This window comes from Molossus molossus, unplaced genomic scaffold (genome assembly GCF_014108415.1).
Source record: "Molossus molossus isolate mMolMol1 unplaced genomic scaffold, mMolMol1.p scaffold_m16_p_10, whole genome shotgun sequence".
In the NCBI taxonomy this organism is placed as follows: domain Eukaryota; kingdom Metazoa; phylum Chordata; class Mammalia; order Chiroptera; family Molossidae; genus Molossus; species Molossus molossus.
Genome location: NW_023425345.1, coordinates 50277864 through 50305536, shown reverse-complemented (window position 1 = coordinate 50305536; position 27673 = coordinate 50277864). Strand labels below are relative to the sequence as shown.

The 27673-nt window shown below is 43.2% G+C and overlaps 1 protein-coding gene and 1 pseudogene across 2 annotated transcripts; both read left to right on the top strand.

The window, feature by feature from the left end:
• Nucleotides 1-1202: 1202 nt before the first annotated feature.
• Nucleotides 1203-27108, top strand: LOC118623659 (tubulin alpha-1B chain). 2 transcript variants are annotated; one of them, XM_036251471.1, is made up of 6 exons: nt 1203-1315; nt 3359-3581; nt 3733-3881; nt 25022-25244; nt 25386-25534; nt 25930-27108. In XM_036251471.1, the coding sequence occupies exons 1-6, from the start codon at nt 1313-1315 to the stop codon at nt 26908-26910; spliced, it is 1728 nt and encodes a 575-aa protein (XP_036107364.1). In that variant the 5' UTR covers nt 1203-1312; the 3' UTR covers nt 26911-27108. The 2 variants fall into 2 exon arrangements, with proteins under 2 accessions (XP_036107364.1, XP_036107365.1); XM_036251472.1 differs by lacking the exons at nt 1203-1315; nt 3359-3581; nt 3733-3881 and adding an exon at nt 23471-23621 and having other exon boundaries at nt 25930-27107.
• Nucleotides 20471-20823, top strand: LOC118623661 (annotated as a pseudogene).
• Nucleotides 27109-27673: the final 565 nt, after the last annotated feature.

Below are 27673 nucleotides of genomic sequence, written 5' to 3'. Positions count from 1 at the left end.
AGTAGCAAAAGAACGTTACTGCAATCCATTTCCTAGGGGGTGAAAGCAAAGCCTTTTTGTCCCAGGAGGCAATTGAGTAACCACCAGTCTCTATTTGAATAACAACGGTGTGAGGCTGGCTACAATTCCCATAGTTGCCTCTCAGAGATTTACCTAATTCATATGAGATACATAAAAAGAAATGCAGTCATTGAAGTGACATCACACAGTTGTCTGTGGATAGAGGCAACATTACAAAATGTTCTTTTTACACTGTACAGCTTTCTTCGTTTTTAATTTTGTGTCTCTTATTTTTCTTATTCCAGAAAACAAAACAATGCAGAATATAACTGCATGCACAGGTAGTACTAGCTTCTCAACTCAATTCTTTCTCTTTGTATTTTCTCAATTCTTTATCAGGAAAGATGATTCATATTACATAGACTTCTGATAAAGAATATTTCTAGTAAACTAACTACAGTATGTTCACTAAATCTCAATTATTGCCAAAGTAGAACTACTTCGTGCTTCCATATTTAGTATGGTTATTCTTTCTGTCTTCCGTATTTGTATAGCTATTTCGGGGAAGGGTGCAAAAGGTCTGAAAATAAATTACTTTAACTTGAGAAACCATTTTGGATGGCTCTATTATTGAAGATTAAACACACACACACACACACACACACACACACACACACACATTTACCCAAGCCATTTTAAGCATCATTCTCATCGTCTCTCCTACTTTATTTCTAAAGCAATTAGAGACCTTGAATCCTCACTGAATGTGGTCGAATTTAGTCTACTTTGACGGAGGAACTGGGAGTAATTTTCCATTAAATATTTCATCACAACACAAATTCTGCGATTAAATGTTGGAAAAAAACCATACATTGGTGGCTTTAGCCATAGTTTGAGGTTTAAGCAACATAAAATGATCCAATTCCAGTTTCTTTCTTCCCTTTTGCACCCCCTCCCCAGCCCCACCCCACAATGGATGCTCGGCTGGCTGTTTTTTCTCGGTCTCTTTGTCTGAAGGATGCAAACAGTCTATGGATGCTAGGGGGAAAGGGGTGGGGGAGAAATTACCTCATCCCATGTCGTTTGCACCAATCACAACTCTCCTGTCGTGGCTTCTCTGGGCAGATTGAGGGGTCTGGACCAACAGGAAAAGGCCCCAGCCCATCCCCATGGTGACTGAGTTGTATATAGGGAGCTGCATCCGCCCATGTGCCGCAGATTCTCTTACATCGACCGCCTAAGAGTCGCGCTGTAAGAAGCAACAACCTCTCTTCCTCTCCGCCATCCGCTCCGCAGCCGCAAAGCAGCAACCATGGTAAGAATCTGTTTTCTCTGGCTCTCTGTGACCGTTGGGTGGGGTCTACTTGGACAATCTGAAGCTTTTTCACCTTTACAACTTATTTGGTAAGGGCAGCCTTATGCTTCTTTGGCGAGGTTAAGCTTCATCTGCCTCAGATCCTTGAGCCAGCCGCCGCAGTGCAGGGTGCTGGAACCCAAGAACTGCGCCCAGGGCGCCACAAAACCGTGGGGAAGAACAAAGGCGGAGTGGAAGGGTTTTTTGATAATCTGAGCCTTTCCGAGCCACAAGCAGCCCATTTGTTGGTGATGAAGGGTCTGGGGCGGGGAAAGAGGATCGTGGCGTCTCCTGCGTGGCCCCCGTGTGTGTGCACACCGTATTCGTGTGACTCGAAAAGGCTTTCTTCCTTGCGTGTTTCCCCAGGGACAGGGAGAGGAGGAGTCGCCCCAAAGACCAGGGGTCGGTGGGTGTAGCCAGGAGGAGTTGGGAAAGAGAAGAGCTGGGACAGAGCGGAGCCTTGGATTAGTAAAAAAAGAAAAAGGAAAGAAAGAAAAAGAAAAAAGTTCCCTCGCCGGTTGGTCGGCATTTTAGGAAGATACCCGTATATTAACGGGGAAAAATGGTTAAGTTTCTGTTGGAGCCGGCGTCAGGGTGGCGCAGGGGCGTTGTTTGTTTCTGGCTTCTCTGGCCCTGGAGCCGCTGGGTGGGGTTCTCTCTTGCTAAACCTCTTCTGACAGAAGACTTTTAATAAGTCTTTCATCATTGCAGAACTGTAGGCGTTAAACAAAAAAAAAAAAGGTTTTTCATTCAGTGCTAAAACTTAGATGCAATATTTTTTCTTTAGGGACAAAATCACAATACACTTGACAAGCCCTTTAGTTTGGCCCTGGGCTACCTTTCCCTAACTGACGTGTGTGTGTGTGTGTGTGTGTGTGTGTCTTGGCTGGAAGTTCAATGAGAAAGACCACTGTGTGAGCCAGGGTACCCCAATGTTCAGGACCTAGGGAAACGCCCTTCCCTACACTACCCCCACCCCCTGATCTCAGTGAAGAGACAATGGATAGACAATGGAAGTTGTAGCCATAAAGACCATAGAGAAGAAAATATCTATTGAATGTGATGAGTGTAAACATTCTTTTGTGAGTAGAAAAATCTCCAGGAAAATAGGTAGTTTTGTTGTTTTAAATATATTTCATTATCCTTTCACTGGGCTTTTATTTTTTGTTTGGTAGCTTCTCCTGTGATATTTGTTTCTAATTTAGGAACTGTTGTTTTATAGCTACTCATAATGTTTCAGTTTTTTACAATGAAGAAGATTCTGAAGAAACTTTTTTAAAAAGTAATGAAATTGCTGCAGACAAAGAATAATCATACTGTGTCCAGCTGTCTTTTGTTCTAATGGATCTTCATTAATTCATTTCAAATTAGGCATATGGTCCTAGCCTGGCTCAGAGGAGGAAAACTGGCAGAATGGCACAATGAGATCATGTAGGCAGTTTCTGGAAATAGAGCTTGCTCTGTTAAATAATGTAGCAGATAGTACAGGCTTGCACCAGGCGCAGCAATGCAGGAATCAGCCCTTGTTGAGCTTCCAACCCCCTAGTACAGATGGATTCTGCAGATAGACTGCAGAAGGGTGTGGCTTCTAGCTTCAGCTGCAGTACAGATGTCCATGTTGAAATACCAAATCATATTTCAAAGAAACTCTTATCTTATTTAAAGGGGAAATAGTAATATTGATTCTAATTATTAGTGATTGAATTTAACATCATTTTATGAAATCCATACTTTGAATATTTTTTAAATAGAGAAAATCTGTTCAAGCAATCTGTGGACTTGCACCATGTGCTAATAGTGCAACATTATTATTCAGGCCACGTCCATCTGCAGTATTTGTAGCAGGTGCTTTTTCATAATCATTTCTATCATGTTAGGGATATGACCTCAGGTAAATTTGAAGAGTATCTGTATATTACTAGAAATATTTTTATAAATCTAATGAAAATTCAAAATGTTAACACAACCAAATCTTATATATATTTTTTTGTTTCCTTCTAACAGCGTGAGTGCATCTCCATCCACGTTGGCCAGGCTGGTGTCCAGATTGGCAATGCCTGCTGGGAGCTCTACTGCCTGGAACATGGCATCCAGCCCGATGGCCAGATGCCAAGTGACAAGACCATTGGAGGGGGAGATGATTCCTTCAACACCTTCTTCAGTGAGACTGGCGCTGGCAAACATGTGCCCAGGGCAGTGTTCGTAGACCTGGAACCCACAGTCATTGGTGAGTTGACCTCAATAACCCAAGTAAGGTCCCCCAGGGGAGAGGGGGCCTGGGGGACCGGGACAGGAGGTGTGTCCTGGGGGTTCTGTTGAGGCCCTGGGGTCAAGAAGGCTTGTTGATGATGGGTGGCTACCTTGGTTCCCTTTTCCAGATGAAGTTCGCACTGGTACCTACCGCCAGCTCTTCCACCCTGAGCAGCTGATCACAGGCAAGGAAGATGCTGCCAATAACTATGCCCGTGGGCACTACACCATTGGCAAAGAGATCATTGACCTCGTCCTGGACCGAATTCGGAAACTGGTATGTTTGTTCTCAAGAATAAAGTAAATTAATGAGCCTAAAGAAGACATTTAAAATATGCTTTTTTCCAACATAGAATTGAAATGTAATAGTGAGATGTATTATTCCTTTATAGTTTGTTTAAAATTTCAAAGCATGAATTATTTGATATTATTTCATAAATTTTAATGACGATATTTTAAATTAAGAAATATTGAGTTATTCCAAGAGGGCCTAGATTTTTTTAAGTGTTTCTTGTCAAAATAAAATCTATATCCTTGGAATTGTATGAAAAGTAAAAATATACTTACCAGTTATATCACAAAAAGAAATAACTATGTTTCCTCTATTCTTTTTTTCTAACAGGCTGACCAGTGCACTGTTCTTCAGGGCTTCTTGGTTTTCCACAGCTTTGGTGGGGGGACTGGTTCTGGGTTCACCTCCCTGCTGATGGACTGTCTCTCTGTCAATTATTGAAAGAAGTCAAAGCTGGAGTTTCCCATTTACCAAGCCCCCCAGGTTTCCACAACTGTAGTTGAGACCTACAACTTCATCTTCACCGTCCATACCACCCTGGAGCACTCTGATTGTGCCTTCATGGTTGACAATGAGGCCATCTATGACATCTGTAGTAGAAACCTTGATATTTAGCACCTAACCTACACTAATCTGAATAGGTTGATAGGTCAAATTGTGTCCTCCATCACTGCTTCTCTCAGGTTTGATAAAGCCCTGAATGTTGATCTGACCAAATTCCAGACCAACCTGGTGTCCTATCCCTGCATCAACTTCCCTTGGCCACATATGCTCCTGTCATCTCTGCTGAGAAAGCCTACCATGAACAGCTTTCTGTAGCAGAGCTCACCAATGCCTACTTTGAACCAGCCAACCAGATGGTGAAATGTAATCCTCACCATGGTAAATGTATGGCTTGCTGCCTGTTGTACCGTGGTGATGTGGTCCCCAAAGATGTCAGTGCTGCCATTGCCACCATCAAGACCAAGCGTACCATTCAGTTTGTGGACTGGTGCCACACTGGCTTCAAAGTTGGCATTAATTACCAGCCTCCCACTGTGGTACCTCGTGGAGACCTGATCAAAGTACAGCAAGCTGTGTGCATGCTAAACAACACCATGGCTATTGCTGAGGCCTGGGCTCGCCTGGACCACAAGTTTGACCTGATGTATGCCAAGCGTGCCTTTGTCCACTGCTACGTGAGTGAGGGTATGGAGGAAGGAGAGTTTTCTGAGGCCCATGAGGACATGGCTGCCCTTGAGAAAGATTATGAAGTGGTTGGTGTGGATTCTGTTGAAGGAGAGGCTGAGGAAGAAGGAGAGGAATACTAAAATAAAAATGTCACAATGGTGCTGCTTTTATAGGGAAGCTTATTCTGTTTTAAGCATTGAAAAGTTGTGGTCTGTTCAGTTAATTTCTGTGTAGCAGTGTGTACTCTCATATACAATTACTGGCCTGTGCTTTAAAATATCATGCTTGGTTACAGACCCAACCTGTCCATTTCTCTGATGGGTTTGAATAAAGTATTCCCTGTCTTAAATGAGTTCAGACTTGTGTTTTCTATTTGAGTGTCTGAAAATTTGTATGTATTTAACACATTGAGTAGAAAGGATAACTGTTGACTGCAATATACATATATAATTAAGTGACTATTTTAAATTATCTTAGTATATTATAAAACATACATTATAAAATGTATACTTAAATATAATTAAATAATATCCATGCTATTCTTAAATTTTTACTCTATTCCAATAGTCAAAATGCTAGTACTTTTGCCCGGCCAGTGTGGCTCAGTGTTGAGCATCGACCCATGCACCAAGAAGTCGCCGGTTCAATTCCCAGTCAGGGCACATGCCCAGGTTGTGGGCCAAATCCCCAGTGGGGGGTATGCAAGAGGCAGCCAATTGATGTTCTCTCATTGATGTTTCTGTCTCTCTACCTCTCTCTTCCTCTCTAAAATCAATAAAGAAACAGAAAAAAAATTAAAAGAAAAATGCTGCTTTTTAGAATTGATATTTGCTACCCAGCCAGTGGTCTGACTGCTGAGTCTCATATAACTAACAAAATAGTGAGTATTCCAAATGCATCATTAGGACTTACAAGCTTATTTTCTTTTAATAATTTTTATTAAAATAGGTTTTTATTTTTTTTAAAACATGCTTTTATTGAATTTTTAGAGAGAGGGAAGAAGAGAGATAGAAACATCAATTGGCTGCCTCCTGCATATCCCCCACTGGAATTGAGCCCAAAACCCAGGCATGGGCCCTGACTGGGAATAGAACCAGGACCTCTCAGTCCATGGGACAATGCTCAATCCACTGAGCCACACCAGCCAGGCTTATAAGTTTATTTTTATACTTCCTCATCTTGGCATGTGTCTAGTGCCATCATGCTTCCTCTGCCCAGGTTTTCAAAAGGAGTCTGCTCTCTCCAAACAGTTGTCCTCTATGCTTGACCTAGTTTTTTACCTTTTTTCCAAACTTTTCAGCTGAATGTGACAATGTAAAATCTTGATAAATTTATTCACTCTAATGTGTTAATTATATATCTGAATTTTAACTATCCAAACATATTCTTACTTTACTATGGACCAGTTACTTCAAAGAACAAAACTCTAATAGTATAATTATAGGCATCAGCACTACCATGGTAAGAGAAAGAGTTTTGTACAAAAGGTTTCTTCAACAATAGAGTTGACCAAAGGCTAAGGATCCAAGGATAACAAATTGTCTTACACTATCCTGTTACCTTGTTCTGGTAAAATATCCAGTGGTAATGAAATGTGGGGGTTTTTTTTGTTTTGTTTCAGTATCAACAGCCCTTTCCTTTGACATTGCCAACTAAGGGATGTAATAGTAATGTAGTTACTGGAATCTGAGTTTAAGTTAATGGAAATACAGTCATACACCACATAACATTTCAGTGACAGACTGCATATAAGACAGTGGTCCCATACATAATGAGGCTGAAAAATTCCTGTCACCCAGAGATGTAGCCATTGTTAACGCCCTAGCATACCACATTACTCATGTTTGTAGTGATGCTGGTGTAAACCTACTGTACTGCCAACTATAAAAAGTATAGCACACACAATTGTGTACAGTCCACAGTACTTGATAATAAACAACCATGTTACTTACTACTTTATGTATTTACTATACCTTTTTTTTCATCCTCACCTGAGGATTTTTTAAAATTGATTTTAGAGAGAGAGGAAGGGGGGAGAGAGAGAAAAACCAATGTGTGAGAGAAACATGGATCAGTTGCCTTCCTGTACACGCCCCAACTAGGGATTGAACCTGAAATCGAGGTATGTACCCTGACAGGGAATCAAACCCACAATCTTTTGGGGTATGGGATGATGTTCCAACCAACTGAGCCACCTGGCCAGGGATATTTACTATACTTTTTATCCTGATTTTAGAGTACAATCTTTCTACTTAAAAAAAAAATTTTGTAAAACAGTATGTTGTGTTATGCATCATCCTATGACTAAAAGGACTGAACACAACATAAAGCTTCACATGTGTGTTTGCTGCATCTTTTTTTTTTTTTATCCTCACTTGAGGACATTTTTGCATTTATCTTCAGATAGAGTGGGAGGAAGAGAGAGAGAGAAACATCGATGTGAGAGACACATCAACTGGTTGCCACCCACACGACCTCAACCAGAGCCAGGGACAAACTGTAACTGAGGTATGTGCCTTTAGCGGGAACCGAACCTGGGACTCTCTAGTGCGCGGGCTGATCCAAACACTGAGCCAAACCGGTCAGAGTTATTGCATCTTTAAAAAAAAATTTTATTGATTGATTTTTAAAAAGAGAGAGAGAAACATAGATTTGTTGTTCCCTTATTTATGCATTGATTCTTGTATGTGTCCTAACTGGGGATTGAACCTGCAACCTTGGTGTATCAGGATGACATTCTAACCAACTGAGCTACTGGGGTCTCTTGGTTGATTAATTTTCGCTGGTGCTTTACTTAATCTCGTGTTGTGTTTTTTGTTTGTTGTTTTTTTTTTTAAATATATTTTTTTAGAGAGAGGATGGGAGAGAGAAATAAAAACATCAATGTGAGAGAGAAACATCAATCAGCTGCCTCCTGCATAATTGCCACTGAGGATCAAACCCGCAACCCAGGCATGTGCCCTGATCAGGAATCAAACCAGGACCTCTCAGTCCATAGGATGATGCTCAATCAGCTGAGCCATATCGAACTGGCTCTTGTGTTGTCTTCTACAGTAATATGGCTTATAGTCTAGGAGCAATCAGCTACACCATATAGCCTAGGTGAGTAGTAGGCTGTACCATCTGGGTTTGTGTAAGTGCATTCTATGATCCTCACACGTCAACACAATTGCCTATCGAAGCTTTACTCAGAACATATCCCCTTTGAGTGACTGAATGCAAAATAAAAAGCTGAGATCAACTGAAAGCCAATCTAATACTGCTTAGCAGTTTTCGTGTTTTTTTTTTTTTAATCCTCACCTGAGGATATGTTTTTATTGATTTTAGAAAGAGAGGAAGGAAGAAAGAAACATCGATGTGAAAGAGAAACATAGATCAGTTGCCTCCCATACACACCCCAACTGGGTATCGGACCCGAAACCTAGGTGTGTGTCCTGACTGCCAATTGAACCCACAACTTTTTTTAGTGTACAGAATGATGTTCCAACCAATTGAGCTACCTACCCAGCTGGGCTGCTCAGCAGTTTTAACTAGAAGCCAATGCAAATAGATCTGATGGACAAAAAAATAAAAATCCTCATTTAGATATAAAAACAATGTGGAAAGTAGATTAGATGTAAGTTCTTAATGAATATTCCCAGAAACTAGCAAAGTATAAAGGATATGGTAGGTATACAATAATTATTGGTTGAATGAGTCAAGTGTAGGATAAAAGAGATAGAAGTATAAAATCAAAGGAAAGAAAGCTCACCCAGCCAAAGTGGCTCAGTTGGTTGAGCATCATCCTGTGTACCGAAAGGTTGCTGGTTCAATTCCAGGTCAGGGCACATACCTGGGTTGTAGGTTCTGGCACATACAGAAAGCAACTGATTGATATTTCTCTCTCACATCAAAGTTTCTCTCTCTCTCTCCCTCCTCCCATCTCTAAAATCAATAAAAATATTTTTAAAAGGAAAAAAAGCTCTATTATCCTAATTTTAATTGAAAATACTATTATGAATTTGTTACATGTTTTCGATTACAAAAGAAAAAACTCCCACATTTTATAGCTTTGTCCACTGACAAGGCCTAGGACCACTGTAGCAATGAGTATCCCTAGCATTCAGTTGGTAATCTCTAAATACCATTTCCCACTAAAAGGAACCAGAGCATTTTAAGAGAAAAGACTGGTTCTAAGCTTGGAGCAGGAAATATACAAGTTCAGCCTCAAATATTTTCTCATTCCAGAAAGTAAGGAAAATATAAAAAACTACAATCATATCAACAGGAGTCAAGTTGAAGGGGCTCTTGTTGATGGTACAATGTGAGCATTGAAAACCAATAGTGTGACTTCCAGTCAAGATGGCGGCGTATGTAAATACGGTATCGCCTCCTCCCACAACCACATCAAAATTACAACTACAGAACAACCATCATTCAAAACCACCTAAAATCAAGCTGAATGCAAGTCCTACAACTACGAAATTAAAGCAGCAGCCACGTGGTGACTGGTAGGAGGGGCGGAGGTGCAACGGGCTGGTCCCACACCCACGTGTGGCGGAAAAAATCAGGAGGATACCTCAGCGGGGAAGGTCCTCCCTAAGGACTGAGGGATCCCCATCCCACAGCAGACGCCCCGCTCAGGGTTCCAGTGCCAGGAAGATAACTTCTGGCTGGAAAATCCAGTGGGAACTGAGGCTCAGGGAAGCTGACGCTGCTGGAGCCCCAGGCAGCTCCTTAAAGGGCCCGCACACAGACTCATCGGACTCACTCCCTCTAAGTTTGGAGGGGAGGCAGCTTGAGGGGCACCAGAGACATACAGAAAAGAACTGAGCTGTTCGGCACTGGAGCAAGGGCTGGAGAGGGGGCTTTCTCCAGGACAAACGTGCTGTCGTGCTGTCGTGCTGTCAGAGGCCTTTGTTCTTTTGGTGAGCCCTTCCCTGGGGCAGCAGACAGTCACCATATCTGGGACTCCAGCAACCTGGCTCACACTGGTTGCCCCGCCCTGGTGATTCCCTGAGGCCCTGCCCCATCCAACTTTCAGGCCCACCCAAGCTGTTGCCAGTTGCTTTACCATAGGATTGGCCTGTCTTGGATCCTGCTTCAGGTTTTCCTAAATTCTTTCAAACAAGCAGCATCTGGTCTCCGCTAGCCCTATACCTCTCATTAAGTAATACACAGAAACAAACACAGGGAGGCAGCCAAAATGAGGAGACAAAGAAACAGGTCCCAAATGAAAAAACAGAACAAAACCCTAAGAAAAGAACTAAGCGAAATGGAGATAAGCAACCTAACAGATGCTGAGTTCAAAATATTGCTTATAAGGATGCTCAATGAACTTACTGAGAATCTCAGCAAACCTAGTGAAGTCCTCAAGAGCATAAAAAAGGACCAGTCAGAAATGATGAATGCACAGTCAGAAATGAAGGAGGCATTAACTGAAATAAAGAATAATTTATACAGATTCAATAGTAGAGTATGTAAATCCAAGAAGCAAACCATTGATTTAGAATATAAGGAAGCAAAAAACGCCCAATCAGAACAGCAAAAAGAAAAAAGAACCCCAAAAAATGAGGATAGTGTAAGGAGCCTCTGGGACAACTTCAAGCGTGCCAACATTCACATCTTGGGGGTGCCAGAAGGAGAAGAGAGAGAACAAGAAATTGAAAACCTGTTTGAAACAATAATGGCAGAAAACTTTCCTAACTTGGTGAAGGAATCAGACATACAAGTCCAGGAAGCACAGAGAGTCCCAAACAAGATGAACCCTAAGAGGCCCACACCAAGACACATCATCATCAAAATGCAAAAGGTTCAAGACAAAGAGAGAATCTTAAAAGCAGCAAGAGAAAAGCAGTTAGTTACCTACAAGGGAGTTCCCATAAGGCTGTCAGCTGATTTCTCAAAAGAAACTTTGCAGGCCAGAAGGGAGTGGCAAGAAATATTCAGAGTGATGAAAAGCAAGAACCTACAACCAAAATTACTCTATCCTGCAAAGCTGTCATTTAGAATTGATGGCCATATAAAGAGTTTCCCAGACAAGAAAAAGTTAAAGGAGTTCATCACCACCAAACCATTATTATATGAAATGATGAAGGGTCTTTTTGAAGAAAAAGATAAAATATATGAACAAACAAAATGGCAATGAATACATATCTATCGACAATGGAATCTACAAACAAAATGAACAGGCAGAATAGAAACCTTCTCATAGATACAGAGAACATTTTGTTGGTTGCCAGATGGGAGGGGGATTGGGGAAATGAGTGAAAAAGGTGAAGGGATTAAGAAGTACAAATGCATTGCTAGACCGACAAACCTCAAAGGGAAAGGGGTTGGGAGGTAGGAAGAAATAAACCAAAGAACTTATATGCATAACCAGTGGACACAGACAACAGTGTGAAAAAAGGTGGGAGGGGGGTGGGAGTGGGGAGGAGGGGGGTCAATGGGGGAAAAATGAGGAACATCTGTAATACGTTCAACAAAGAAAAAGAAGGAAAAAAAAAAAGATAGGGAAAGCAACAGGAGAGGAAAGTTAGAGAAAAGAGGGCCTTGGAGACAGGTTCAGGGGGTTAGCCTGGGTGGAGCTGCTGCTGCTCACTGCTCCCCTGGTTGCAAGTATGGTGGAGTCTCTTAGAGTTTAGGAGAAAAACAGCAAAGATACAAGGCATGGGTGTGCTCTTGCAGGGTGTGCTGTGGCTCTTTTGTCTTGAGGCTTTTTATCTTTCTTTGGCCTGCTGGAATCCTAGGGGATACCTAAGGGGAGGGTCTTAACAGAATATTCATTAGCTTTTCAGATGTGTCCTTCAATATGTTTATTCATCAAAATGTGCGTATAGAGGGCTCAGGGGCTATTTTTTGGTTAGTTTCTTTTTAAAAAATGTCATCAAGAATTATTTTATGAGAGAGAAGAAGGGAGAGGGAAAGAAAGAGAAACATTGAAACAGTGATCAGTTGCCTCCCACATGCATCCTGACCAGGGATTGAACCTGCAAACTGGGCATGTGCCTTGACCAGGAATTGAACCAGTGCATGGGATGACACTCAACCAACTGAGCCACACTGGCCAAGGCTTAACTATTTTTTTCTTTTCTTTTTTCTTTTGGTTAATCCTTACTGGAGGATATTTTTTTCTACTGATTTTTTTTTTTTTTTTTTTTTTTTTTTAGAGAGAGTGGAAAGGAGGGAAGGGGAGAGAAAGAGAGATTGATGTGAGAGACACATTGATTGTTTGCCTCCCCCACACACCCCAACCTGAACTGGAGATTGAACCTGCAACCATTCAGTGTGGGCCGACACTCTAACCACTGATTCACACTGGCCAGGACTCTGTATTTACATTTCATGAAGAACTGCCATACTGTTTTCCATAGAGGCTACACTGTTTTACACTCCTGCCAACAGTGTACAAGGGTGCCAATTTCTCCATATCCTCAGCAACACTTGTTTTGTTTTGCTTTTTGCTAGTAGTCATTTTAATGTGTGAGGTAGTATCTCGAAGTTTTGATTTACATTCCCCTAATGAGTAGTGATGTCCAGTATCTTTTAATTTAATCCTCACCCAAAACTATTTTTCCAATCTTCAAATAGAATTAGAGGGAGGGAGAGGGGAGGGAGAGAGGAGAGAGAGAGAAACATCAAAGTGAGAGGGACTGGTTGCCTCCTGTACGACCCCAACCAGGGCTAAGGATGAACCACACTGATGAGGTACGTGCCCTTGACCAGAATTGAACCTGCGACCCACTGGTCCATGAGCCAACGCTCTAACTACTGAGCAAAACAGGCCAGGGTAATGTTCAGTATCTTTTAATGTGCTCTTTAAAATGTGCTTATACGGCCCTGGCTGGTTTTGCTCAGCGGTTATAGCGTCGACCCGTGGACCAGAGGGTCCCGAGTTCAGTTCCCGCTAAGGGCATGTACTTTGGTTGCAGTTTGTCCCCGGCCCCAGTTGGGGTCGTGTGGGTAGCAACCAGTCGATGTGTCTCTCTCACATCGATGTTTCTCTTTCTCTTCCTCCCTTTCTCCCTCCCGCTCTGTCTGAAGATAAATGCAAAAATGTCCTCGGGTGAGGAAGGAAGGAAGGGAGGGAGGGAAGGAGGGAGGGAGGGAGGGAGGGAGGGAGGGAGGGAGGGAGGGAGGAAGGAAGGAAGGAAGGAAGGAAGGAAGGAAGGAAGGAAGGAAGGAAGGAAGGAAGGAAGGAAGGAAGGAAGGAAATGTGCTTATTGGCCAAGTGAATAGCTTCTTTGGAAAAATGTCTCTTCTTTGCTCAATTTTTATTATAATTTTTTTAAATCAAAATAAAATTGACATATAACATTATATTAGTTTTAAGTGTGCAACATAATGATTCAATATTTGTACATATTACAAAATGATCACCTCAAGAAGTCTAGTTAACATCCATCACCATACACAGTTACAATTTCTTTTCTCATGATGAGAACTTTTAAGATTTACTTTACTGTCTTAGCAATTTTCAAATATGCAATACAGTATTACTAACTATATAGTCACCATGCTGTAGATTATATCCCCATGACTTATTTATTTTATAACTGAAAATTTGCACCTTTTGACTCCCTTCACTCATTTTGCCCACCCTGACCCCACTCCTGTCTCTGGCAACCACTAAACTACTATCTGTATCTATCATTTGCTTACTTTTTAAAAATTTTGTTTTCCTTTTTTATTTTAGAGAGAGAGAAAGTGAGAGGGGGAGAGAGAGAGAACATTGATTGGCCGCCTCCTGCATGCTCCCCACTGGGGATTTGGCGTCCAACCTGGGCATGTGTCCTGACCAGGAATCGAACTGGTGACCTTTTGGTACATGGGTCGATGCTGAGCATGATCATCACTTGCTGCACTATCATTTGCTTACTTTTAAATTGGGTTGTTGCCCTGGCCAGTTTGGCTTAGCAGTTAAAGCAAGGGCATCTGCCGTGGTTGCGGTTGTATCCCCAGCCCTGGTCAGGGTTGTGTGGGAGGCAACTAATCCATGTGTCTCTCTCACATCGATGTTTTTCTCTCTCTCTCTCTTTCTTTCTCCCTCCCTCCTTCCCTTCCTCCCACTCTATCTGAAGATAAATGGTAAAATATCTTCGGGTGAGGATAAAAAAACAAAACAAAAAAGAAACAACCAATGAATGCATAAACAAGTGGAACAACAAATTGATCTCTGTCTTTCTCAGTCTCTCTATCTCTCTCTTTCTTTCTCCCTCCTTCTCTTCCTCCCTCCCTCCGTTCCACTCTACCTAAACATCAATGGAAAAATATCCCTGGGTGAGGATTAACAACAAAAAAGAGCATATCACTAGCCTGAAAAAAGATAAAAATTTGAAGTACAATCTGAATGTGTATCACTTTTGCATCAACATAAAGTTGAAAAATCTAAGTTAGACTTCCAGTAAACATGGCGGTATAGATAAACATGGTATTCACCTCCTCTCACAACCACATCAAAATTCCAACTTAACGACAGAACAAGCATCATTCAAAACCACCTAAAGTGAAGATGAATGAAAGTCCTACAACTACAAAATTAAAGAAGCCACATCGAGACTGGTAGGAGGGGCAGAGGTGTAAATGGGCTGGTCCCACACTCATGTGTGGCAGATAAAAATCAGGAGAGATACCTTGGCTGTTAAGATCCTTCCTAAGGAGCAAGGAGTCCCCATCCCACACCAGGCCCCCCAGCTCAGGATTCCAGTGCCAGAAAGAGAAGTCCCCATAACTTCTGACTGTAAAATCAGTGGGAATTGAGGCTGAGGGAGGCTGAGACTTATGGAGTCCCAGGCCGTTCCTTTTTTTTTTTCTTAATAAGTTTTTATTGATTTTTTTTTTTAGAAAGGAAGGGAGAGACAGAAACATCGATGTGACAGAGATACATCAATCAGCTGCCTCCTGCACGCTTCCGACTAGGGATTGAGCCTGAAATCCAGGCACGTAACCTGATCGGGAATTGAGCCAGGACCTCTCAGTCCATGGGAGGACACTCAATCCACTGAGCCACACTGGCCGGGGCCCCAGGCATTTCCTCTTAAAGGACCCCGACACGAACTTATTTGGACTCTCCAGAGACATACGGGGAAGAACTGAGTTGTTCGGCATTGGGGCAATAGCTGGAGGGGCAGCTTTCTCCTGGATAGACGTGTTGGTGAAGGCCATTATTTCTTTGGTGAACCCTTCCCTTCCCCCATGGGGCAGGCAGATGGCCACCATATCTAAGATTCCAGAAATCTGGCTCACACTGTTTGTCCTGCCCTGGTGATTCCCTGAGGCCCTGCCCCCACCCAACTTTCAGGCTCACCCAAGCTGTTTCCAGTGGTTTTCCCATAGGACTGGTCTGTCTAGGCTCCTACTTCAGATTTTCCTAAATTCTCTCAAACAAACAGCATCTGGCCTCAGCGAGCCCTATACCTCTCACTAAGTGGCCCCAGGCCTGGCACTAGAAGCAGTTAGCCTTGGTTCACAGGTTGGCTTTGCCTGGGCACCGCCAAGCCCAGCACAAGAAGCAGCCATGGGCAGATTGCATTGTATTTTATGCCTGGTGGCCCCAGGTAGAAGAACACAGAGGCAGTGGCTGACCTTGCCCCAGAGCCAGCACACCCAGTGGACAGCTTCAGAACATGGCGAAGCACCACCACCCAACCACTGCCACAAGTGACAAACTCAAGGAGTGGACTCAGTGGGTATCAGAGCCCTGCTGAAGTAAGTCTTGCTCTGTGTGGTGGGCCCCTGCACAGCTGACCCTCCAAGGGAGTCAGAGGTCAGAGGTCACAGTCAGTCCTTGCAGCTGATCAGCTGTTGATGTGCCAACAGCAATCAAGAGTCAATTACAAGGGTATACAGTCCACACTAGGGGTGTACCTCGAAGGCCCAGTTGGGGTGATCAGGGAGGCTGTGCTCCTGGACCCTACAGGACACCTACAACAAGAGGCCATCCTACAAAGCCTAGGAGACATAGCAACTCTACCCAATACATAAAAGCAAACACAGGGAAGCAGCCAAAATGGGAAGACAAAGAAACATGTCCCAAATGAAGGTACAGAACAAAACTCCAGGAAGCCCTGGACAGTTTTGTTCAGTGGTTAGAGCACTGGCACGTGGACCAATGAGTCCCGGGTTCAATTCTGGTCAAAGGCACATACCTTGGTTGTGCTTCTTCCCTGGCCCTGGTTGGGGTCATGCGGGAGGAAACCAGTCCATGTGTCCCTCTTGGTATCCATTAGCAATTACTTCTCACTCACCCTTCCCCAAGCCCCTAGCAACCACTCATCTACTTTCTGTTTCTCTGGATTTTTCTATTTTGGACATTTCATGTAAATAGAATCATACAATATGTGGCTTCTTTTACTCAAGCATAATGTTTTCAAGGTTTATCCATGTTATAGCATGTGTTGGTACTTCATTTCTTTTTATTGCCAAATAATATTTCATTGTATGGATATACCACATTTTCTTTATCCATTCATCAGTTGGTGGACATTTGGATCATTTCCATTTTTTGGCTATTATGAATAATGCTGTTATGAACATTTATGTACAAGTTTTTGTGGGGCCATATGTTATTTTTCTTGACTATATCTAGAGTGGAATTTCTGGGTCATGTGGTGACTCTACATTTAACATTTTGAGGCACTGTTAAACTGTTTTCCAAAGTGAGTGCACCATATACAATCCCATATGTATGAATATTCCAGTTTTTCCACATCCTCACTTATCCTTGTTATTTTTTGTCTTTTCGTTGTTGTTAATCCTCACCCAAGGATATTTTTCCACTGATTCTTAGAGACAGTGGAAGGGAGGGAGAGAAGGAGGAAGGAAGGGAAGGAGAGAGAGACAGACAGAAATATATAGAGAGAAACATTGATGTGAGAGAGACACATTGATTGGTGGCCATCTGCCGTGCCTTGACTGGGGCCTGGGAATGAACCTGCAACACAGGTACATACCTTTGACCAGGAATGGAAACTGTGACCCTTTGGTGCATGGGCTGACACTGACCACTGAGTCACAACAGCCAGGGCATTTTTTATCTTTTTGATACTGACTGTGAGGTGATATCTATTCTGTGTGTGTGTGTGTGTGTGTGTGTGTGTGTGCGTGCGCGCGCGCGCGTGTGTGTTTAAGAGAGAGGAATAGCCCTGGCTGGTTTGGCTCAGCGGTTAGAGCATCGGCCCGTGGACCAGAGAGTCCCAGATTCGGTTCCCGCTAAGGGCACGTACCTCAGTTGCAGTTTGTCCCCGGCCCTGGTTGGGGTCATGTGGGTGGCGACCAGTCGATGTGTCTCTTTCACATTGATGTTCTCTCTCTCTCTCTTCCCCCCTCTTTCCTTCCCACTCTATCTAAAGATAAAATGCAAAAATGTCCTCGTGTGCAGATAAAAATATATATATATATATACATTTTCTAAATCTGTGCTCCTTTCCTATAGAATATAGTTCATTAGTCCATATACATAAATTCAGATCATGGTAAGTGTCTACTTAAAATCTCATTAATCCTCCTTAGTTTTTACTGGTACTCTATTTTTCATTACTTTTAAAATGCCTTGTCACCAGTTTTCATTTAACCTAAGAAAATTGAGCCTTCTTTTCTTCTTCTTCATATAGAAACTGTAAGTACTCAGATCTCTAGATGTGCACTATCCAATGGTAGCCACTACATGTGACTATTTAAATTTAAATTACCTAAAAATTACAAAAAATAAAATATTCTGTTCCTCAGTCAGACTAGGCACATTTCAATTATTAAATGGTCACAAGTAGATAGAGGTTAGCATATTGGACAGCACTAATCCAGATTTTAGTAGTATTTTCTAAAGTAGTATTATCAAAAGCATTTTATCTCTCCAGATATCTTAACTCTTTATTATTGCAGTAGTCCCCCCTTACTTGTGGGGGATAGCTTCCAAGACCCCAGTGGATGCCTGAAACTACAGATAATACCAAACCCTATATATATTATTTTCCCCCTATATCTATGATCAAGATTAATTTATAAATTAGGCACTAAGAGAGAAACATCGATGTGAGAGAGACACATCAACTAGTTGCCACCCATACAACCCCAACCGGGCTGGGGACAAACTGCAACCAAGGTACGTGCCCTTAGCGGGAACCAAACCCAGGTGTCTTTGGGTCTGCCGGCTGACGCTGTAACCGCTGAGCCAAACCGGCCAGGGCAAGCTACCCAACTCTTAAAAGAAGTGCCTGATGTGGTAGGCTCTCAAAAAATATTTATCTAATAAATTAAAAAAAATAAAGACATTGTTTTCTATATACAATGGACACTTTCCAATCTTCACCCTACTTTACCACTCTGCAGCATTTGACAGTGTAACACTTCTCCTTTTTGAAACTCTGTCTTTCCTTGGATTGTGAAACCCCAAGTTGTCCCTCTCTGACAGTTTCTTCTCAGACTCCTTTTGTAGGCTCCTTTTCTCTACTTTATTTTATTTTTATTTTTTTTATCCTCACTCGAGGACATTTTTCCATTTTCTGTTCAGACCGAGTGGGAGGGAGGGAGAGGAAGAGAGAAAGAGAGAGAAACATTGACGTGAAAGGGACACATCAAGTGGCTGCCACCCACACGACCAACCAGGGCCCTGGACAAACTGCAACCAAGGTACGCGCCCTTAGCGGGAACCGAACCCGGGCCTCTCTGGACTGCAGGCCAATGCTCTAACTGCTGAGCCAAATCGGCCAGGGCCTTTTTCTCTACTTTAAATTCAATCATTCTTCAGATTCTTTACCAAGGCCAGGTACTCTACTAAGGCCATCATTCTAAACTCTCATCATTCCCCCTCAGTAGTCTTATTTATCCTTATGGTTTAATTATCACCTTAAATCTCAAGGACTCTCAAATCCATATCTTTCTCCTCTCTCCAGATCTGCATATATAATTGACTAATGGACATCTCCAGATATGTACTACAGACACTTAAACTCAAAATGTGTCAAAAGTTAGCCCGGCCTGTGTGGCCCAATGGTTGAGCTTCAATTCATGCACCAAGAGGTCGCTGGTTTGATTCCCGATCAGGGCACATGCCCAGGTTGTGGGCCTAATCCCCAGTGAAGGGGGAGGGGGGCAGGTAGGAGGTGGAAATCAATGTTCTCTCTCATTGATATTTCTATCTCTCTCTCTCTCCCTTCCTCTCTCTCTAAAACATCAATAAAACATATTTAAAAAAGAAAAAGTTATCTTGGCAAAGAAGGGAAGAAGGTGGTTCTTGGTTGGAAGGGCACCCAAGATTGAATTACACAAAAACAGATATGGAGTTTGCATTTTAATTAAGAAAAAAAAATTATTTATTTTTTTAAATCCTCACCCAAGGATATTTTTCCATTTATCTTTAGATAAAGCGGGAGGGAGAGAAATATCAATGTGAGAGATACATCAATTGGTTGCCTCCTGCACAACCCTGAACCCCGACCAGGGCCGGGGACTAAAGCGTAACCAAGGTACGTGCCCTTGGCTGGAATTGAACTCTTTGGTCTGCTGGTGGATGCTCTAACCACTGAGCAAAACTGGCTAGGGCTAATTAAGGAAAACATTTGAACAAGTAAATAAATATATGAACAAGGTATGTCAGATGCTATGAAATAAGGTGATGACAAAAACAGACTACAAAATGGCATATATAAATTTATAACACTGTAATACATAAAAGTAAAAGGCCAAATGTTTGAGAATCATCAATGCTTGGGCCTGGCCAGTTTGATTCAGCAGTTGAGCATCAACCTATGCACCAAAGGTAGCCAGTTCAATTCTCAGCCAGGGCATATGCCCAGGTTGTGGGCCAAATCCCCAGTGGGGGCATGCAGGAGGCAGCCAGTCGATGTTTCCACCCTCTCACAGTAAAATCAATAAAGAAAAAAAAAAAAGAAAGAACTCATCAATGCTTGGTAAGTTGTTGCTATTTGTTATGTCTTTCCTTGTAGAGCTGGTTAAATGAACAAAATATTTTATGAACTTTTGTGTCTAAACTACAATATGAACTATCAACAAATGTTACTGACTACTTAAAACAGTAGCAAATGGTGATGATACTAAGTAACAAAGATGGGAGTGGTTCAAATAGCAACACAGTCTTCCTTACTACATCAAAGACTCGAAGTAAATAGTTATGGGCCCTAAAACAGTCCAACAAAATAAAGACCTATATAATCAGATAAAATGTTAAGACGCTGGATAATCCTGTGATTTTATTCCAACAATTTAACAGCTATTTAGTTTTTAAATACAAAGTGGAGTTTTCCGGCCGAGATCGCGACTGTCTCTGTGTTTTCTCCGGGGCCATTGTGCAGACGTTTGGTCGCTACTAGTGGTGGCCGTCTTGCTTTCTGGTAGAGGCATGCAGATGATGGTCACGGCCTCGGGGATTCAATGAACAGGGCTCTAGGGGGAGGCAGGGGAGCTGAGCCATGAATAGTACAGTAGTAGCAGCTGGACTGACCATTGCTGCCACAGAATTTGCAGGCCGTGATGTTTTGCAAGCCATGAAGTATATGGAGCCTCAAGTAAAACAAGTTTTTCAAAGTCTACCAAAATCTGCCTTCAGTGGTGGCTGTTAATAGAGGTGGGTTTGAAACCAAAATGACAAAATGGGAAGCAGCATTAATACTAGATGTAAGCCCTATTACCAATCAAGGAAAAATAAAAGATGTTCATCGAAGAAATTATGTTTTTACATCATCCAGACAAGGGAGGATCTCCTTATATAGCAGCCAAAATTAGTGAAGCTAAAGATTTACTAGAAGGTCAAGCTAAAAAATGAAGTAAATGTATGCTGAATTTTAAGTTCTTATTAGTTATGTATATGAGTATCACCTTTTATAATAAAATGTTCCAAAGTTACAAATTTTTTTTAAGTGAGCTTTTCTTTTTAATTTTTTTTTCTTTATTGATTTTAGAGAGAGAAAGGGAGAGAGAAAGAGATAGAAACATTGATGAGAGAGAACATAGAGTGGCTGCCTCCTGCGTGCCCTCCACTGGGGATTTGGCCCACAGCGTGGGCATGTGCCCTGACTAGGAATCAAATTGGCAACTTCTTGGTGCATGGGTCGATGCTCAACCACTGAGCCACACTGGACAGGCCCAAAGTTTTTAAAACTTGTAACTTAGCACAAACTAAGTCAAAGCCCTGGTATAACTTTCTTGTTTAGATTTGAGGATTTTAGCCTGGCTGGTGTCTCAGAATTCAAATTTCATACATTAAAAACTTGATTTAAAAAATGCAAACAGCCCTGGCCGGTTTGGCTCAGCGGTTGGAGCGTCGGCCTGCAGACCAGAGAGTCCTAGAATCGGTTCCCGCTAGAGGCAAGTGCGCAAAAAAATGCAAACAAAGTGTATGTATCCATGTATAATATAAACAAATAGTCCGGCCAATGTGGCTCAGTAGTTGAGTATCAACCCATGCAACAAGAGATCACCGGTTCAATTCCCAGTCAGGGCACATGCCCAGGTTGGGTCCGATCCCCAGTGTGAGGCATGCAGGAGGCAGCCAATCGATGTTCTCACTCATCGATGTTTCCATCTCTCTCTCCCCCTCTCTCTAAAATCAATAAAGAAAAAATATTTTAAAATAAATAAATAAAAATAAAAAACAAATAGACCCATGTAAGTTTGATATGGGTAAAAAAGAAAAATATGTCAGCCTTTCCTCTCAAGTACTAAAAAGGTAGCAAAATTAATTAACTTAGCATTATTCAGTATCTTTCTGGCATAAAGATACCAAACTAGGTTATATGTAAAGGTCCCTTTGGCTCTCTTATTTTCTGAAACATGAGGTATCATCAGGAACCTAAAAAAAAGGTCAAATACTTCCTTATTTACAACAGGGGAATTCACAGAAAACAAGGCTAGCAAAGCTAATAGTTTTAGGAAGGTATCTGGGGAGATACGTAGGCCCACAGGAGCAAATCCCTGCAATGAATGGCTCTAAGGTTCTGCAGAGAGCTAAAGAGGGAGGTGCCTGCTTTCAAATGGCTTTCATCCAGAGCAGACAGCAAAATGGAGTTCAGCTAGGTTGTTTCCTAACATTCATACTTCCAGTTAAGACAAGCTAATGACAATCATTCCTCAGAGATACTGTAAGTTTGGTTCTAGACCACTGCAATAAAGCTAGTTGTACTGTAATCTTTTCGCTGGTGGAAAGCCTTGCCTTCAATTTGTAAAAAAATGCAGTATCTGTGAAGCACACAATAAAGCAAAGCACAATAAAACGTATGCCTGTATTTTCCATCTCCTTTTAAGAATTAGTGGGACAAACAAATTTTCAAAGTAAGTATAAGTGAGACAACAGTGTAAATGTTTTATTTGTCTATATGAAGGGTGAGCTTTACCAAATCTGAATCAGGTAATAACTGAATATGAATTATGAATTTTTCTGTCTTATGTTTACCTTTTCTGTTACTAATACACTGTCACTGGCAGGATATTTTGAATAGTGTAGTAATAATAATAAGTTTCTGCTAGAACCATTTAAAAGCCACATTTTAACCCTAATTAACCTCCTTATGCATTTCCAAGGGTTAACAATGGTCTTGGAATATTCTCCTTAAAAGGGGGTGTCTACTCACTATAATCTGTGCCTCCCATCACTAAACTATAACCAACTAATCTATCTTGACACAACAGAACGCAGTTGTCTATTATATAAAGAGTTCTTATATCCTTCCGTGTCAATTTCGTCACTACTCAAGTTTGTCTTCACTTCATTCCAGCTACCAAAGTGTCTTTAAATCTCTCTTTGTAAAAGACCCCCTATGGCTACTCCATAAAGTTGCCGGTTGAGGTCCAAAAATGGGGTCCCTTTAAACAGTTTGGATGTTAAATGCATAGGTACTGCTCTTTGAATGACTGTTTATCTGTGTTTGTTTTGCTTCCAACGTTTGGTACCTTTAAAGAACAAGCCATTCCAGTAAACCAAATAGAACTGTTCTGTTTTCTAAACTTCGTGAACTACGTATTATCAGGGAAGTACAGCATGCACTGCCTTCAAAGGAACTGAGAAAAGAAAAAGACAAAACTCACTGACAAATTGTGGCAACATGAAAATAATCAGCTGAGCTATCCAGACCCGAACTTTCTGCATTTTCATAGTGCTTCCTCTTTAAAATTGTATAGCCTTCTTAAGTCTTAGCGTTCGTCCAAATTAAGGCAAGCTTCCTCTCGCATTGCCAGGATGGTTTGTTTCCGAATCCTGCACTGCCCGCCCTCCGCCCTCCGCCCAGGCCTCGGCAGCCATGCGCCGCAGACTGCAGCACCGGAGCTGGCGGCCCGCAGGCGCGGAGGACCCCGCCCTCCGGGCCCGCGCGGGGAGGGGGCTCCGGGTCCGGAGCCCGCCTCTGCGGCGGCGGAGCCCGGCACCGAGTGGGCGCGCCGGGCCAGGGGAGTGGCCCAAAGCTGTGGCACCGCCTGTGCTCGCCCGCCCCTTCCCGGACGGCTACTTAAGCGACTCCGGCACCTCCCCCGCCTCAGTGCGTTACTTACCTCGACTCTTAGCTTGTCGGGGACAGTAACCGGGACCCGCTGTCTACTCCTGTTGCCTACGCTTGCTAACCTGCAGCTATGGTGAGTGCGCCGCGTGCGGCGCTGCTCTTGCTGGGAAAAATGGGGAAAAACAAGCCGGGGACTGGCGGAGGGCCTTTAACTAGAAAGGGCTGAGGCCAGCACTGTCCATTTGGAGGGCAAAAAATGAGGAGAGCGCCAAAGGTGGCAATAGATCGACTCCGGTTTGTGGAGAAAAGCTGGGGCCCGAAAAGGGAGGTTCCGCCTTTTCTACTTGGACTCCGGAAGGGGATGGCGGTGCGCCTGCTCCCTCCACCGCGGTTAGGGCTCCTATTTAGACCTTGACCCCAGGGCGCGGCACCCCAAGACCCCACAGTCTTTTCCCGCGTGTTCCCATCCCCCTTTTCTTCCTTCTCCTTTAGCTGGCGCGCGCGCGCGCGCGCGCTCTCCCCCCGCCCTCACTTCCTCCTCGGCGCGAAAAGCGGAGGCGGGAAGGAACCCGACACAAAAGCGCACGCGCGACCGTTACCTTGCCGCCAGGGAGCGGCGGGAGACTGCCACTGCAGTGTACGCATGTGCGCTGCGGCGCTGCGGGTCTGTGGCTGAAGGGTGTGTCTCCTCTTAAACTGAATTTTTTGGGTTGGTTTGTTGTCGTTTTTTAAGAAAGCAATGAGATGAATATGCAGGAAGGCTCCTTGTCAGTGTGCTGCACTATGCCAGTATTAGGAAAATTACCGTCCAACAGCCCATCGAGGCCATCTGCCCCTCCGTGGCCTCTCTGCTACGCCTGGAATGCTTGTGGGAACAGGTGGTGGTGAGGGATTTTGAGGGAACGGAAATCCGATCTTAGTCCAGATTTGTGCTTCGGATAATCCCCTGATGTGCCCTGACAGATGTGTAGATGCTGGATTGAGCCCAACGCCTACCGGGTGCTGAGGATGGTTGGCCATGGCTGAGTTTCTGCCAACGTGGCTGCAGCTGTTCTGTTCTTTGACTCTGCAGCTGCGCGGCCCCGCTGCGCGCACACCCTAAATTGCTCATTCATCCTGCACCGCAGAGCCCTGCCCCTCAGGCCAGACATTTCCTCTGCACCGCTCTGGCCACGTGCTTCCTGTACTGGGAGCTGCCCGGAAATCTGGCCACCTAGTCTAAAATGGTATGCTGGGGCCTGAGTGCTGGACCAATGGCCTCCTTCCTATCTTGGTCCTTCAAAAAGAGGAAGCTGTGACTAAGGTCTTTTCTTGGTTTGGAAAGAGGCCTTGCCAATTTAGAGAGGGAAAGGAAATTCAAAAAAAGCAATGTAGATCAAAATATATAGTGGTTGTCCCCTAGAAAAAAAAAAGTTTTACACTAATTTGTTTTAGAAGAGGCCATTTGTAAGATTAAGATTCCATACATATATTGTTTTGCTTCACAGTCCTGATAGGTTAGTTTCATCCTGATTTTTTTCTTCTTTTCCACAGCGTGAGTGCATCTCCATCCATGTTGGCCAGGCTGGTGTCCAGATTGGCAATGCCTGCTGGGAGCTCTACTGCCTGGAACATGGCATCCAGCCCGATGGCCAGATGCCAAGTGACAAGACCATTGGAGGGGGAGATGACTCCTTTAACACCTTCTTCAGTGAGACAGGCGCTGGCAAGCATGTGCCCAGGGCAGTGTTTGTAGACCTAGAACCCACAGTCATTGGTGAGTTGACCTCAGTAACTGAGTAACATCCAAGGGGCTGTCTGGGATAGGAGGTGTGTCCTAGGGTCTTTGTTGAGGCCCTGGTGTTGAGAAGGCCTGTGCAGGTTAGTGATGGGTGGCTGCTTTGGTTCCCTTTTCCAGATGAAGTTCGCACTGGTACCTACCGCCAGCTCTTCCACCCTGAACAGCTGATCACAGGCAAGGAAGATGCTGCCAATAACTATGCCCGTGGGCACTACACCATTGGCAAGGAGATCATTGACCTTGTCCTAGATCGAATTCGGAAACTGGTAAGTACTAGGTTTAAATATGCATTTATGAGAACCATTGTCACCCTAATAAATAACATTTTTTCAAAAGATGATGAAATATACATGAGTTGAAATAATAGTGAATGAAACCATCAAAAAATAATAAAATATTTTAAATGGGTTCAGTGGGGGTGAGAGGGTCCAATGCAAATTTAGTGGAGAGATCAAACTATAGCATTCATTCTTCGGTGTGTGTCAAAATGTAGAAAACACTGCTTGCTGTGCTATTGGAATCCCCTAAGTTAGGGTACTATTTTGCCACTCCTCCTGCTTACATCAATCTGATATGTTCATGATTTAAAGAAATAGAAATTCTAAGACAAATGTATCTTGGCATGAAAGAATTGCATTTTCTTTTTTTTCTTCCTCTACAGGCTGACCAGTGCACAGGTCTTCAGGGCTTCTTGGTTTTCCACAGCTTTGGTGGGGGGACTGGTTCTGGGTTCACCTCCCTGCTGATGGAACGTCTCTCTGTCGATTATGGCAAGAAGTCCAAGCTGGAGTTCTCCATTTACCCAGCCCCCCAGGTTTCCACAGCTGTGGTTGAGCCCTACAACTCCATCCTCACCACCCACACCACCCTGGAGCACTCTGATTGTGCCTTCATGGTTGACAATGAGGCCATCTATGACATTTGCCGTAGAAACCTCGATATTGAGCGCCCAACCTACACTAACCTTAACCGCCTTATTAGCCAGATTGTGTCCTCCATCACTGCTTCCCTCAGGTTTGATGGAGCCCTGAATGTTGACCTGACCGAATTCCAGACCAACCTGGTGCCCTATCCCCGCATCCACTTCCCTCTGGCCACATATGCCCCTGTCATCTCTGCTGAGAAAGCCTACCATGAACAGCTTTCTGTAGCAGAGATCACCAATGCATGCTTTGAGCCAGCCAACCAGATGGTGAAATGTGATCCTCGCCATGGTAAATACATGGCTTGCTGCCTGTTGTACCGTGGTGACGTGGTCCCCAAAGATGTCAATGCTGCCATTGCCACCATCAAGACCAAGCGCAGCATCCAGTTTGTGGACTGGTGCCCCACTGGCTTCAAAGTTGGCATTAATTACCAGCCTCCCACTGTGGTGCCTGGTGGAGACCTGGCCAAAGTACAGCGAGCTGTGTGCATGCTGAGCAATACTACGGCTATTGCTGAGGCCTGGGCTCGCCTGGACCACAAGTTTGACCTGATGTATGCCAAGCGTGCCTTTGTCCACTGGTATGTGGGTGAGGGCATGGAGGAAGGAGAGTTTTCTGAGGCCCGTGAGGACATGGCTGCCCTTGAGAAGGATTATGAGGAGGTTGGTGTGGATTCTGTTGAAGGAGAGGGTGAGGAGGAAGGAGAGGAGTACTAATTATCATTCCTTCCAGCCCTATAACATGTCATACTCAGAACTTCAAGTTCAATAGCTGACAGGCGTTAAAGCTTTCTGGCTAGATTTTCTTTGCTTTTACCTGTGATCATGTCTGTCTTTTTCATGTATACCTATAAGATTTTCCCCTCATGTTTAAAAGTAAAGGCATTGAGAAAGAACGTTTGACTTCTGTCCTTTTTCCAAGTTGATTTCTCAGTACTTGGAGGGTAGGGATGGCAACAGGGTGATAAGAAACCCACTTCTGTTAAGCTACAGGAGGAGGGGCGGGCACACTGTTCTGGAAAAGCACAGCTTGATTCTGATGTACTGAAAGTCATTCTGCTAATCTATTGGGTTATTAATAAGTTAGGAATAACAAGTACAGGCATACTTTGTTTTATTGCACTTCAGATACATTTTGTTTTTACAAATTGAATGCAAGACCCTCCAGTAAAAAGACTACAATTAGGGTGATGCTTTATTGCAATCTGGAACCAAGCCCATAATATCTCTAAGGTATACTTGTAAGTCAACTTGAATCTTCTGCATACATGTTACTTAAAAAGTTATTTACATTTGTGGGAGAGCACTGCTTTACTACAGGGGTTGAAGTGGCAACATTTGTAAATGTTGAAAGCCTATGTTACCAAGTATGTAATTTGGCTGCATCTAGAGATAAGCAAATAGAGGATTTAACCTAGGAGAAAAATGTACGTTTAAAATATAAAAAGCATGGGGACAATTTGCTGAAGATGTTGCTGTC